We start from the raw sequence: 15,076 nt of genomic DNA on the forward strand, positions 1-15,076 counted from the left end.
GCTGCCATATAAGATAGTTCAGCCATGTATATATATATATGGCTGAACTATCTTCGACCATACCAAACAACTGCTCAAGGCTTTTCAATGATTTAATATTACATATGTTTCAATAATTTTATATTCGGGTTCTGATAATCTGAATTATACCCTAAAACAGCGTTATTTTGGTATGTTCAATTAACCTGTTACTCAATTACAGCTGAATCTTCATTCCCGGAGTAACTGCCCAGTGATCCGATCTGACTCAGACTTTCGTACCCGTCCAACGCGCAGATGGATTCGTACGTTGACAAGTTGTAGTTCTAGTTGGGACCCACGCTCCGGTGGGCTACATTCTGTGTCCTACATGCATACGCTGATGCATCTTAGCTACGACGCTAGGACTCTAAGTGTGGCTTTGAGAGTGGAAAGAGTACGGTATTGGCACGATAAGCTAAAGGAGTAGCTCCAAAGGTAGTTCATTAGAAACATAAAACTTGATGTGCATATAAATAGAAGAAGGAAAAGCTTGTATCTCATAGCGGGCAGCCTTTTCCCGTTCACTGGACTCGATCAAACTAGCTTAATTGTGTGGTACAGTGGCGTTTCTGAAGAACGTCTTTGAATCCCTGGGGGGATATATATAACACACGGACAGAGAGGAAAACGACGAAAGTTTAACTAAATGAATGACCTTTAAGCTTCCTGACGCCCCTACTATTGTCCAACCGGTAGATCGGGCTCCCTTCAGACCATCTTCTTTCGTTTTCAGCTTATGTCTCTCTTTTTGCTAGTTGTTCCGACCTGATAAAACCTCACTTCTAGTCGGCGTTGTCAGTAGCTTGAACGGCACTAAGGAACGGCGTTATGACTAAATACAGCTGTTCGATGCTCAGCGTGGCGGTAGCCATTCTTGGCGTATAGCCCATTTCGCTTCTTGACTCCATTTACGTTTAGATATTATTTGCAATTTGGGGATATCGTTGCTGCCACCATCGCTCTGACTACACAGAGTACCACGCTGCAGTATCCTGCCTTGGAGGCCAAAATGGCGGACTTAAATTAAATTTTCAACATTTGACATTTACTTTCCGGTTGTGCCCGCCGACTAGTCGGCTGGCCGGCCGGTCGGTCGGTCGCTCGCTCGTTGGCTGGATCGTTCATTCTCTTTAAATAGGATGCGAACGAGTCCGTGGGGATGTTAACGGTTGGTTCTCTTACTAAACGAATCCAGAGCTTCTGCCTGATCTAGGAGACGGGACAAGCAAGGCCTGTTTGTCGCTTCAGTAAAATACTCCTCAAAAAAAAAACCACTTGGCCGGGCAGAAAAGCAGCATCGTTAAAGCTATAAAAAGTCAACGAAAAGCTGTGGGCCGAAGGGTAGAGGTGGACGGATTGTAATCCAAAAGCATTCGGCAGTAAGCCAAGTCAATACAGCGGCAGTGACTTTTCAAAGCAAGTTTTTGTCTAGTATGCTATGCCAACTGGCTAATTGGCAAAAAAGCGCCCACAGGTAACAAGGAGTAACTAGGATGCCGTGATAACCATTGCTGCCACAACGCGCGCGCTGATGTTTTACCGAAAACTTACTCAGGTCAAGATTTCAAAGTTGCCGTTTAGTGAATGACGGGAAGATCGTAACGCTTATGGATTTAGAAAGGTATGAAAGAGGCGGCAGTTAAACACCCCTCGAATATACAAATACGACGAACTGTTCATTACCGTCTGAAAAGGAATGCCTGCCTGTCAATCGACAGCCCTTCGCTTGGCCAACGCCTTGAAAATGATGTCACGCCGGCTACTTCTGGCGTTGGAAGTTCTTGGGGGGCCTTTGGCATTTAGTAGTACTCTGGGAGACTGTTTGCGTATCATGAGAAGTGTAGAAATAAACGGGGTCAGAGTAGAAGAGAAAGTCGTGCGAAGCTGTGGGGCAAAAACAAGAAGCCGTCTGTCGAGTGACTCATACTCTCATCGTCTGCTATCGTTTTCGTCTTTCCCATCACAGCCTTTTTTTCTCCTTCTCCTTTGCATACACCTTCTGCCATCTAGGTCCTAGTTCAGCCTTGACGATCTCATCCAAGAGCGTTTCTGACTATTGAAGTATTGTTGACGGTGGCGACACGGGCGACAGCGGTGAGAAAGACCACTCGCGCAAGTATCCAAGCGCCCATCCACGACCTAGAGTCGCCTGAACTATCGCTACATAGCAGTGTTAGAATTAAACTCTTAGATCTGACAAACCGAGTACACAGGCCGTAAGCGGCAAGGCCACGGAAAAAGGGTCAAAAGTGAGGCTAGAGGAACAGCCGAATACGGGGCACCAGCACAAGAACAACGAGGAGACAGAGAACGCAAACAGGACATGGAAATACAATGAGAACAGTGCGGTCTGTCATGGCTAACCCAAAGTAAAAGCCGTAAGCCAAGCATCAAGTGCAGACGGGAACACGAAAAAAAAAGCAAAAGAGAGAAAGTTAGCTGCAATGCGCTGTCGAGTAGGATACACCGCCAGAAAAAGCAGTCAAGACTAACTGCAACGGCAGCAGCAGCAGCAGCAGCAGCAGAAAAAGCTGCAGCTGTAATAAAACGACCGAAGACAGGACAAGAGGCATTTTAACTAAAACTCGTAAAAGCGTTAGTTCATTTTACCAGTCGCAGCAGCAGCAGTAGAAGCGGTGGTAGTAGTAACGGTGGTCTCAGCAGAAGCAGCTGGTGAACGACATCGCCGAACAAAAGGACAACTAACACGGATGCAACTGCTGTCTACGGCGATAGTGACGGCAATGAACGAGTGGTTACAACGACGCTGAGCAGAGGGTGAAAAAGCCGACCAAGAGTAGTGAATGTGACGGGGCCCTGGTTCGTGGACAACGAGACACAGCGAACGTCTTCTGCAGCATATCAAGGAACCACGGCGCCGAGAAACCAGGAACGTAGGGACAGAATACACTTATGAGAAAATGAAAGAAACCAGCGAAGGGAAGGGCCAACAGCCCCGACTGAAACGAAGTAAGTAGTCGAAACTGTGTCGTCGTTACAAAAAGAGAAGGGAATGAAGTCAACGTTCTGTACGTCGCTAGATAAAACGGGCAAAAGAAAAACCAGCCAACTTGTAAATTTCATTACTTTGCTACGCGAAATGTCCATTCATAGAGGGCATTTTTTTCACGTGCTCACAATTGTCTCGTGCCCGTACGAAAACCTTTTTTTTTGCTGGAGAGGTTGTTTAGCTACACATGACTATTACCGGCCATGCTCATCCATATCCAGGCAACGTGTGAAGCCATAAACTGTTTTCTTTATCGCGTAACCCGTGTTCCTCTATTCTTCCATATCATTTACGCGTTTACGAAGTGTTCTTGTATCATAGTTTCGAGTTACGATACAAAACATTGCTTTATTTCGTCGTGATAGATTCTTCCAATGAATACCTATTCATAGCTCATATATACAACTTACATTTTACCGTGACCGTGATAATATGGCGGACCTGATGGTTTTTGTCGCCACTTTGTACGGTGCACTGATACCTTCCCTGGTCGGCGTTCCTATCCACCCCATGAATATGGAGAGTCCCATTCTGAATGTGTACTACCTGCCGCTGGCTAACCGGCAAGCGATTACCTTCTGCAAAACACATTCAAGCATTGAATATATGTTTTCGAGCAACCTATGGAAAAGTTGTCTACCATTTCATTAGACAACTTTTCATTCATTTAGCTTCGCATGTTTTTCGGTCGACGATGGACATCGTCAGAGGAAAAGCTTAGTACTGTTAATAGATTTAATTGCAGCTAGACAAGTCCTCAGGGAACGTCAATCGTAAGCTCACCTAATGACCAGCTGACAGAATCGAAGGGGTAGCCCCCAAAAGGACACTGAAGCTCGAACGTGCTTCCGACTAGAGCGGTCATGTTGGTCAGGGTTTGGCGCGTGAATAACGAGCCGTAGACATTGAGTCGTGCGCTGTGGCTTGTACTTCCTACGTAGTTGCTGGCAATGCATTCGTAAGCTCCGGAGTCCCGTACCTAATAGGAAACATAGATCATAGTACAGTCATTAGAATAAAATTCTATTGAAGTCACTCTTCTTTTATTATCCATTTAGTCGTTTTTTGGAATGAAGCGTTACGACTTTACAGGTCAAGCGTACAACAACCGAGCTTCATGCTTAGAAAACTAATTCTAGCCTGCCACCATACCTTCTCACTTACCTCTACAAGTGAGACGTTCAAAAAGCTAACCAGCTCCCCTGGTATCTGGGTCTCAAAACTTCGAATGCGCATCCTAGGTCCATTTTCAAGCTTCCAAAAACCGTCCAATCTCCAGCTGATTGTTGGTAACGGGTCTCCAGACGTCACGCATTTAAGGGAGATAAAATTCCCCGGCCGAATCGTTTGCTCGCGGAACACGGACGTCAACGAGGGCGCTTGCTCTAGAAAAAATTACAAAAGGAACAAAGGTGTGAAAATTTTGGCACTACGGAAAACATTGTATACTAATTAGATACTTGTATGATGTTAAGAAAGATAGCTTACCCCCAATATGAAGCTCAGCAGTGGCCTGAAGCCAGCCACTTTTCTCGTTGACGAGGCACTGGTACATGCCTTGGTCGAGGCGGGTGACTCCATTAATCTGCAGTGAGTAGCGGGTTGCCTCTTTAATACGCCCTGACGAAGTAATTCTTCGTCCATTAAACCTCCACTCAACTCCAAAGTCGTCCGTGTCCATTGGATTAAACATGGCCGTAACGTTGCAGTAGAACGAGGCGGTGTGTCCGCTCTCGATGCGCAGGAAGCTCGGGGAAATCGTAAGCAGCTGGTTGCCTGGTGGATGACGACCACAAAAGCGAAAACGGCAGTGTTAGCTATGTGAATAATTTTGTTTATTCTATTTCTGTCTTTAGCTCTTAAGTTTATATAGATGCAAGGATCTCGCCGTAGGCACTGCTTTGCATTATAACCAGTTCCTATCTAGTAACATAAGCACACCCCTCAGAGGCGGGTACCTTGTGGTAAATAGTAGTGCTATATTTCTTAATGTCATTATTACTAAAATGTTGTGAGGAAATTGAGACATTAATTCTCTTCCAACAGTGTTTTTTTCTTAAGTTATGCTATTCATGAACTGAAGCCACCGTATAATCATGACCTCATTGTGTTGAAAAGGACAGATGTCTCTTTCACTCTAAATTAACTCAACAAATTGCTCTTTTGAAACAATTGCAAAAGGTCCTCAATCAGTACTTCGTCTACCTACTCGCTAAGTAGGTCGCCGTTATACATCTATTCGGTTCCATCTGCACGGACTCGTTCATGAAGCTATATGGCTGACTTAATTTCTTTTCCAAGCTTCAGAGCAGACCTCGGTTAGAAAAAGGTAAGTCGTTTAAATATCTTAGTCGCGCAGATGTTAGCCTTTCGCATTATCGATTAAATAGGCCGACTATGTTGATATTTTAAGAGCCGCAACTTTCAAAAAATGTAAAATATCACTTCGTAAAGTGTTCAGATCTTCAAGTCAGAGGAAAGCATAGGTCCGCAACGACATTGGAATACGCTATCCCAAAGATAGATCGGAAGTATCAAAAAGAGCCCTCGGGAGAACTTTAAACTCTTATGTAGACGCATCTCAACATATGCACAAAGACCCTGTAAAGATAAGTGAAATATTACGCTACATGGGGCTTTGAGCCGCGTCCGATCCGTGTACACGCAAAGGGCAACACAATGCTTTCCGGAGTCCATGCAGTTCGCAATGGACTTCAGAAAGAACTGCGTGTCTGACGTTCATTTCTGCCCGCAGGCGCGTGCCCTCTAAAATTGCGGGCACGCACTCTTTGTATTTCCGCCTGTATAGGTCATACGTTAGACTACTGATGTCTATTTGATTCCAAGTGTCCTACGATAATCCGTTATCAATAGTTCCATTCCCATAAAAATGAGGAGAAGTTTTACTCAGGTGATGCCGCCCTCGTGTACTAATCCTAACCTAAAAATACAATTCTTTCGTTTAATATTATTCCAATGTTTACTGCATGAATTAACCAGAGAAAATCACTTAGTTTTTAATGGAACTCTATGTAACACGTACGAACATATTGGTGTTCTGCAGTTCAGTATGACAAAAAATAGCTTTGCCACGTAAATACGTTGTACAGAATACGTCGACAAGCTTTATTGCTGAAAATCTATGCGTTTTCTTTCATATTTTCTTATATTGAAAAGCTATGCAACAGTTTCGTCCCTAAAGTAACTTAGTTCAAGTAACGTGTATGGCGTATATTTCTCAAATTGCCGCCAGCTGTAGTTGTGCTTCGACTGCGATGGCAGTATACTGTTTATGCTAAGGCCTGCTTACGAGTGGACGATTAAGATGAACAGCACCTGTCACCATGAGCAGCAAAAACCAATTTATCTAAACACTTCTTTCAACCGCTACAGACAGAACTTTGGAACGAGATAGCGTTAGCAACAAGTGGTGAAAATATCGGGCTTCGTACATGATCCTGTGCTCGCACGCTCGAATAGTTCGGTATCAACAAAATGTTTCTTCTAATTAGTAACTAGCGTTTTATGTCACTGATTCAAATTATAATTAGGAGATGTCAAGTAAGATAATTGATAATTGAATGGTACGCCGTGACATTTGGTAACGCAGGCACTTCGCCCGCTTATTGCTTCACTGTCACTCACATCGCTCACGTTTTTCGGGAAAATTATGTTTGAGTTTGGAATTACTAAGCTTTTGCTTCCATACTTCCATACGCAACGTTATTTTTGTTTGAGAACGTATAGATATATTTTGGCAACAAGCACGTTGGAATACTTACCTCTAACAATAAGCTTCATAGTCACTTGGGTCTCTCCGACTTCATTAAACACCATGCAGACGTAATTTCCGGTGTCAAGTACTTCGGGTGCGTTAAACTGAAGAACGCCATGCAACTGCTCGATTGTTGCAGATGTGATCGGTAATAATTTTTCCTCCTTTTTTCGGTACCACCTTTAAGTAAACGAGTTAACTACCATATCCAGTGACAATAGTCGGCATTAACTAAATGGAGAAAATATAGCGTGAAGCATTTGAATAAAGTTCAATCGGTCAGCCCAAATGTGGCGACCCGTCCCCCTTTTACAGTTGGTCAAGGCCTACAAACTACTACAGATCACGCCTGGATACCATTTTTCAATATACTTGCAGATAGCCTTTACATTTGCAGGACAAAATGACGTTTCATATTATCAGTAGACTTATAGATATTTCTTTTATGCCTATTCTTACCGTTCCCGGTCAAAACAAGCAACATTTAAAAAAAGTTATTGAGATTTCCGATAACGCTTCAATACATAATACAATTAATAAAAGAAAGATTTTGCAAACGGTCACATTGATCCATAAGAGTAGGTTTAGTGTTAAAGCTGCAAAAGATACCGATACAGGGTGACTTCGTCGTCGAACTTTTGACACTCACGACAATCTGTTTCACACACAAACCGGACATAGATATTGAATGAAGCATACGTCCTGCTACACCTTCATTCTACCGGTTCGCGTTTAGTAAGCCAACAGCCTACATCAACGCGAATCCGAAAAGGCCTCCTTTTTCCGTATGTGTTAATGCATATTACGATTCCTTTTCATTTATGCATGTACAAATCGATCTTTGGATGAGTCGCGAAGGGAGTTTCCTATTTGCGCTGTTTGTCCAACGATATTAATGCGACCAAACGGAGAATGTGGGTTGACGGCCCGTAGCCTGGCGAGCAAGTAAGAACGAACGAAGGAACCAGCGCGGTGAAGCGTACACAAAAATTCTGTGTTGACAGTACGCTAACGCGCCCGGATGCTGTACGTCTGCATAGAAACGCTCCGGAAGTGGTCGCTCTGTAACCCACAAACGCGTTTGAACAAGTTACGGCCTAGCCGGAGCAAGGCCACAGCAGGCCAAATGCACTCTGAAATGGTACGCCGTGACATTTGGTAACGCAGGCACTTCGCTTGCTTATTGCTTCACTGTCACTCACATCGCTCACGCTACTTTGTGGCCCTCTTCGGTTGCTACTGGGGCTAAGGCTGCTTAAAGCGCGTTTGTTACTCTTGGACGGCACCGCAGGCAGCACGCCCATTGGGGAATCTTTCTGACAAGTTCAATAAAGCCAACTTCGTGTTTAGCATCACGGCCTATTTCCTATTTTATCCAAATTTCGCCCAACTCCGTGTCTCTTGGCCCTACATTCTTATGCCCTCTCCTCCCTCCCACCGGCCGTCCTCTGCTGGAGTTTTCCGGTCCATCCATACCCCACACGACTTTAGGTTGCTTGGCTTTCCACTCGGTCGAGCTAACATGTGGGAGCACTTCGTCTTTTACGTTAAGCATCAGCGCAGAGGAGCTTTTTCTCGTAGCAAAAGAAGACGTTACTCTTCTGCTGCTGCCACTACGACTGCGGCATCACGCTCAGAGTAAGCTATTCGCAGTCCTTAGTGGGCGCAGAGTAATCAGCGTTTAAAAAGGCTTCCTTTTTCGCGGCGTCGGTTTTTCCTCAAGATTCCGTTGCCAGCGGAAGGAGGTCGGTTCTGTGAACGAAGCGCATGTCAGCCATCAGTGAAGTTATAAGATTTTGGACGGTAGCACTGGTGCTGGCTCAATGGATACCTTCACGTTGTAACTCACATACCGCATAAGATGAGTGTGCATGACTCTCGTCATATGGACATTTATAGATAATTCGCAAAAATAAGCTTCCGACGATTACCTACATTTTGAAATAGGTATTTCTATTACAGAGAAACAAAATAACTGTGCTCCATTTCTAGCTCAATTCTAACTCTTCATAACTGCACATGCAAACAGCTGTAGTGGTAATGCGTACAATAATGATACACCCGTCATAATTTGTGCGAACGTTTTGCATAGACGCGCAAAAAACGAGCTGACTGCTTTTATGTATTGCGATGTGACTATTTTATACCCAAGGCACCCTGCACAGAACATCTCAAAAAGGAACCGAAGCAAGCAAAAAAGGATAATGAAAGGATAAGAAAGGATGCTCCCTGGAATTTTGCCGTCCCATAGCCCTTTCACGCTCATCTCTTGTCTTGCGCCTCTGGCATCTCTCTAAGCCGTCGAAGCTGCTGACTGAAACCGTTAGAGCACACGCACGTCGAATCGACCGAATGAGACCTGCCGGTTGAATTGTGAATCGCTCAGTTTATTGTCTGCTTGCTGATACCCCCCCCCCCCCCCCCCTCTGTGTAGCGTATGAGTATGAGACAGATCTGAAGGGCTCCGTGCGTTTTCCAAGGAAGATGTAATTACACCGAAGCAGTGCCACATCTGGGCAGAGACAGACTCGAAGGGCGTCAAGAATGACACCTGGTGATACGCAGACGGAGCCTGGAGACGAGAATTGGTCTGCAGATACACATAGGCATCGACGACGTTTTCGACGGACAACAAAAGAGAACCAGATACAGACAGAAGACAGTGGAAAGACCGTGCTCTAGGACAGCGGCAAACGGCAACGGATAATGAATCGGTGATATGCAACAGACATACTGAGCTGTTCCTGATCCATGACTCCGAATAAACTAACATATTAGTGTCTCTATGACTGCCTGAAGCTGCTTGAAGGCTATACCCCAGCCAGCTGGAGAACTGCAGTGATCGTATAGAGAGGACAGAGGACAAAGAAAGAATGGCGGGAAATAACGACTAAGCTTTGCCTAGTTGACTGAACTTACGGAGTAGTAGGTTAATTATGTGGACTAGGAAGATAGGTTCATCTCAGTTTAGCACGCAACAAGTTAACTTTGACTTCCATGACAAGAGTATTAGATGAGACGATGCAAGTAATACGATGATAGATGCATTATTTATAAAATGATCGAGCTTTCATGCAAAATGGGCTAGATTTTTGTCCTTTACTCGGGGTGGAATCATTTTCCGCGAGCGAATATATGTAAGAAAAATCTTTCAAAATACAATATATGGCATGGGTGTATATACGATACGAGATCTGTTCATGCTCTAGGACATCATTTCTGAGGTATGTGACATATTAGGCCGCTGTTCCGCAACAGGTGCATATAAACGACAACTGAATCACTCTAATATGGCTGCAATCAAATTCGGTGGCGAAAAAAAGGAATTAATTACGTTCATGATTTGATTATATAGGTATGTCTTACTATTAAAATTCAAGTAAGGCAGTATTATTATTTGGCATATTTAATACCTGGACTGGAATAATAACTTACCTGATGTCGTAGCAAATCTATTATTCCATTTTTGCGCATGCGCTGTCTTGTAACTTTAACTGTGAACACCTGTTTGTAAATTTATGCGTAATAGCGATTAAAGCTAGCTCAACTCGGCGATAGGATGCAATTGAAAAGTGGGCCGATTTACGCTTGCTTGAAGATTTATCAGAGGATCAATGTAGGGTGCATTGATAAACGTCTTCCGAGCCGACAATAACTAAAAACAATGAGTTCCTTTTACTCCTTAATATCACCAATTTCTAGTTCGGATTAGCATCGCAATGAGGACTAGTAAAGGTCTAACGGACACAATAGTGATCTTTCATCTAAACAAGCACGTATTCTCACATGGTCCCAATTTTACTTGTCTCTATAAAGGTTCCTAATATTTTGCACAATAAACACAAATGCTAAAGTAACCCCGTGCCTTAATTACTTGTATTGATCGTTTTCATTACGCATTAGTATTAGGATTTGCTTTATTGTGCGATCCCTTTCCCTCCCTCATCCTCTCTTTATTTTAACTGTTGAAAGGAGTAGTCACCGTTTGGGTCAATGCCGGCGTACAACCTTACTCACTGATATAGTAGAGTTTCTCCAGTTACTCAAAGGGCCCTTGGAGTCGTTTCCGAGCTTCGCTTTGAAGACTATGGCGTCAACCTTTATATCGTATTCGTTGGTTGTGTTAACAGCCGAATCCACTGTAACAGCAAGCAGCTTAGGGAAGAGGGATCTCGAAAACCCCACTTATTCAGATTCCGATATTCGTTTGAGGAGCAGCAGGCTGTTTAGTAAGCGAGCAACTATAAGCAGCACGGCCTTCAAAAAACGGAGAATATATAAGGATACCGGCTATCCGTGCGTTACCCGTCGATGCCTTTAGTTCCCAACGTTTCAGCCAACGAAATGGGAAGTGTATTACTTGTAATAAAACAAGCCTTTCCTTATGGCTCTCTCCCGTTTTCTTTCGCCTCATTCTGTTCTTTTCGTCTGAGTCCTTGTCCCTGCGTGGGTTTACGTTGCGCCCCCTTCTTTCCACATCGTCCTTCTCAGAGTCACAACCCCCATGGAACACGCAACTCAATGAACCGCCGGTTGTAAAGCGGAAAAATGGGAAAGGATAATCGGCGCATCGTGGACACACAATTATCCTGGGGACGTGCGGAATGACGTATGGGCCTAAGCAGCAGGCAGCCAACGCCTAATTCAGACTAGAATTGTCTAGACTGCACATTTAAAATGCTAAAATACAGATTGGAGAGCTCTTACCAGAAAAGTGCAAGGAGCTGTTTAAAGGGGCGCTAGACTAGTAGTGTGGGGTAGGCGAGAAAAGACAAGGATGGACGACAATGAAGAAGACGGCCAGCAGAAAAATCCGAGTAGAACATAAATTATTCCGAATTGTCTTCCCCAGAGCTTATTACTTTTTACGCTTCCAGCAGTTGAAGCAGTTGAAATATATTATAATAGAGTGGTGGCATGTTTGAGCAGTATTGATATGGGAAAAGTCACGGGCATTCGTATCTTCTACTGAGTCCCCTTGCTTTGTCCTGCTCAGGCCAGGAGGTCCACTATTGCTGCCAAAAAGGGTCCAGCAATACCTAGACTTCTACTAATGCCGTACTAACGTACTGGGTTGTCACGTTCATTCCCAAAGATTTCAGACGCTGTTTTATTTGAGATGGTTTGTGAGTCAGAAGATCCTTATAACAATTTGTTCTAAATTATCTTAGCCATTTCGATCTGTGTAACAAAAATGCAAATAATAATAACGTAGTGAAATAAAATTCGTATAATGTTAACGATGCAGTTAACTATGCGACCCCCAACCGAGAGTTTTGGCTTTTTCAGTCACCATCTTTTAAACGAAGCAAAGAATCTGCTGTGCTGGAAGGGTCACCTTTTCTGCATGAATCAAACATGTGTGTCGCTCGAATTTTTTTTTAAAACTCAAAAAAATCAAGCTCAAAAATCTCCTGTTATTAGTCATGTTATTTTGTTATAAGCGAATGGACGGCCTTCGAACCGTTCGATGATATTCGGTTGTCTCCGATGTATTCTTAGTATTCTACAGTAGTCGGGACACGTAAGTGATACACAAGTAATTAGATTGGTAAAGCAGGGGTCAGGGGCACTAATTCGCTACGTAACTTAGTATTCTCAGGTAATATTAGCTAAAAACAGAAGTTTACGGTGTTCGTAAGTTGGCTGTTAATTGAACCTATTTGATGCCCAGAGGCAAGAAAGTTGGACTTTGAAAGGCGCTTCTGGTAACGGCGGTAACGCTGCTGGCGTCTATAGAGGCGCTGCCGCGAACGCGACCGTAGCCTTTGCTGAATTATTAATCTTGCGGGGAAACCCGGAAGCCAAAGAACGACAGCTCCGGCCGAGAAACGAAAGCCTCCCGGCTCAGTGGCGATACAGCCAAATCAAGAATCTGTTGGTAAATGATTCGGCCCTAATGAAATGTTCATGCCACGCTCAGGGCTTGGGTTCGTCCAAGCGAGATTTTTTCCGGGTACATATAACTGTTCCATCGTTATATGTACCCGGAAAAAAATAGCGGTTCCATGGTTGACGTATTACATAGAGACACTGTTTCAAGCGTTTTATACGTAGCAAGATATATACATTGGGTTGATGCGTTCCATTTCAAGAATTACTACCACCACCGCGGATTGATTTAGAAGTATAATGGCAAACAACTACGTGAATTTGTCCGCTAGGGTAGTATTGCCAATATTGTTTTCCGGAGCTTGTACATACGTAAGAGGATTTTAGTATGAAGCTCCGTTTCAAGGTGTTCCGCGCGAAACTGAATTAAAGACAAACACTCGAATAATGAATATATCTTCAAATAGGGACTTCTACATGGGATTCCGAAACCGCTATGACATCAGCTATTAACGATATTTAGCGGGTCGAGTAGGCACGTTAATAGGAACTAAAAATAATAGTAACCAAATAAAAAAATCGACAAGTTTATGAAACGAGCAAATTGTGAGGTAACAAAAGCTTAGCTACCTCTAGCTTCCTATCTGGTTTTCCAAGTTGTCTTTAATAAATATATGACGGTGTTTAGACATGCGCTCGATAATTTAAGCACTATTTATTTGAATAATAATACTTTCTTTGTGTTAAGTGTATGCTTAATATGCCTTCTCTTCATTTACTATTTGTTCAAACGGCTCAACCTGTGGATCAATGAAGTAGCGGACAGAACACGTCGCACTGCTTCCCGCCGCCTACTTTCATCACAATTTCATGTTGTAGTAAATTACGTATAATAAGTTTGAAGAAGGTGAGCAGACGATACCACCATAGGAACGTCTTCGGCTCCCTTTCTGCTTTCGGGATGATGGAATTTGCTTCGATCAATCAGATGGGAAGCCGATGATTTTGGGTCTAGGCTGAGTTACTCAACACGAGCACTTGTATTGCGCTGTGGTTTCTCAACTGAAATGTTTAAATAGATGACGCGGTTTGAGGGAAAAATACAGTCACAAAGAGTACCCTTCAACTAAGTCCATCCTGACCTGTTACAAACGGCGGTGGTTCACCGGGCCGTGGCTTGAAGCGCAATAATAGTCGAGCCAATGCGACAAGGGCATAAGAAAAGCAAAGAATAATGAGAACCGCCAGCCGTTCCCAAAAAGCTTTTTACTCAGTCAAAAGAAAACTACAAAAGCAAGAAAGGGCCAGGGAGGATACGCTAGCGCCAGCAACAAAGCGAAGTCGAAAGAGTAAGAAGGCAGATCGGTGTATACGGTGCTTGCGGAGGCAATGGCGGTCACTGTGGCATGGAGCAAACGAGGAAATGATATGACGAATGCGACGGACTGGAATAAGTAGACAGGATTATAAGCGGTCTTTACCATCCTCCGCTACTGTATTATCCTGAGAAGACGACTTCTGCCTTCACCGGCTCTGACGCACGAGAAAAGAGAACAGAAAAGGGCGAAGTCGAACGAACGCGGCGAACGAACGAGTCGCGAGCAGTCAACGCAGCGTCAATACATACATAGCTGTTTCATTAGGTGGTAAAGAAGCAGAAAGGGAAACACCAGACACACTAGACAGAAACAGCAGAATTTGTGAAGCCCCGTTGTTTACAAGTATATACATATCTCCAGGCGCGAGGAAAATAATTACATATGGGAAATTTCTTTCAGCAATGTTGGCGTTATTACTTCTCACTAGTCTAGAATTAGTAAATTGTAATGGTAAAAAGCAACATAATCGACAGTTGAATAATCTGAACTATGGATCTAGCTAAATCATGGAACAGTTAGAATCAAAGAAGAAGCCAAAGCATAGACAAGCAACGTACCGGTAGCTCGGAACAGGAAATCCCTCAGACAAACAGACGAAATGAGTAAGCTTTCCTACTTCAGTGACCACCTTCTTACTATGGTACGATACTACCGGAACCTGATTTTGAACCGGCTCGAGTACCATAAGTTTGATGAAATTGATCGTTGTTGAGCGTCTTTTGTTGAACTGATCCTCGACTTGACACTTAAACTTCCTCATGTCCTCCGTGTCCAGCTTCTGGCTTTCCTGAACATATAAATCGCCGGAAGATGTCATCAAGTAGCGATCTAAAACACATATAATTGAGGTACAGTTGAGTTGATGACTTTCAAAAGCGAAAGTATTAGCTAAGCTGGGACGTAACGCAAAAGTCGCTATATCGAAAGGCAATCAGACTTACATATTGTAGGGAAGATATCCCTTTTTGCAAAATAAAGCACACCTGGTGAGGGATGTTCGATCCGATCAACCCAAGCTTTTGAGTTTCCTGGCGTCTGCTACAGCTCCTGTATGTTCGT

The 15,076-nt window shown here is 43.6% G+C and overlaps 1 protein-coding gene across 1 annotated transcript in view; it reads right to left on the reverse strand.

Annotated features, from left to right (window-relative positions):
* The window catches only part of LOC111260858 (cell adhesion molecule Dscam1), a 133,841-nt gene that overhangs the window by 19,657 nt on the left and 99,108 nt on the right, over positions 1–15,076 (reverse strand). The window contains 6 exon segments of the mRNA XM_086968484.1: positions 3,442–3,609; positions 3,815–4,010; positions 4,196–4,416; positions 4,520–4,807; positions 6,814–6,986; positions 14,575–14,845. Of these exon segments, the coding sequence (XP_086824610.1) occupies positions 3,442–3,609; positions 3,815–4,010; positions 4,196–4,416; positions 4,520–4,807; positions 6,814–6,986; positions 14,575–14,845 (1,317 nt within the window).

This window comes from Varroa jacobsoni, unplaced genomic scaffold (genome assembly GCF_002532875.2).
Source record: "Varroa jacobsoni isolate VJ856 unplaced genomic scaffold, vjacob_1.0 scaffold_485, whole genome shotgun sequence".
Classification (NCBI taxonomy): Eukaryota; Metazoa; Arthropoda; class Arachnida; order Mesostigmata; family Varroidae; genus Varroa; species Varroa jacobsoni.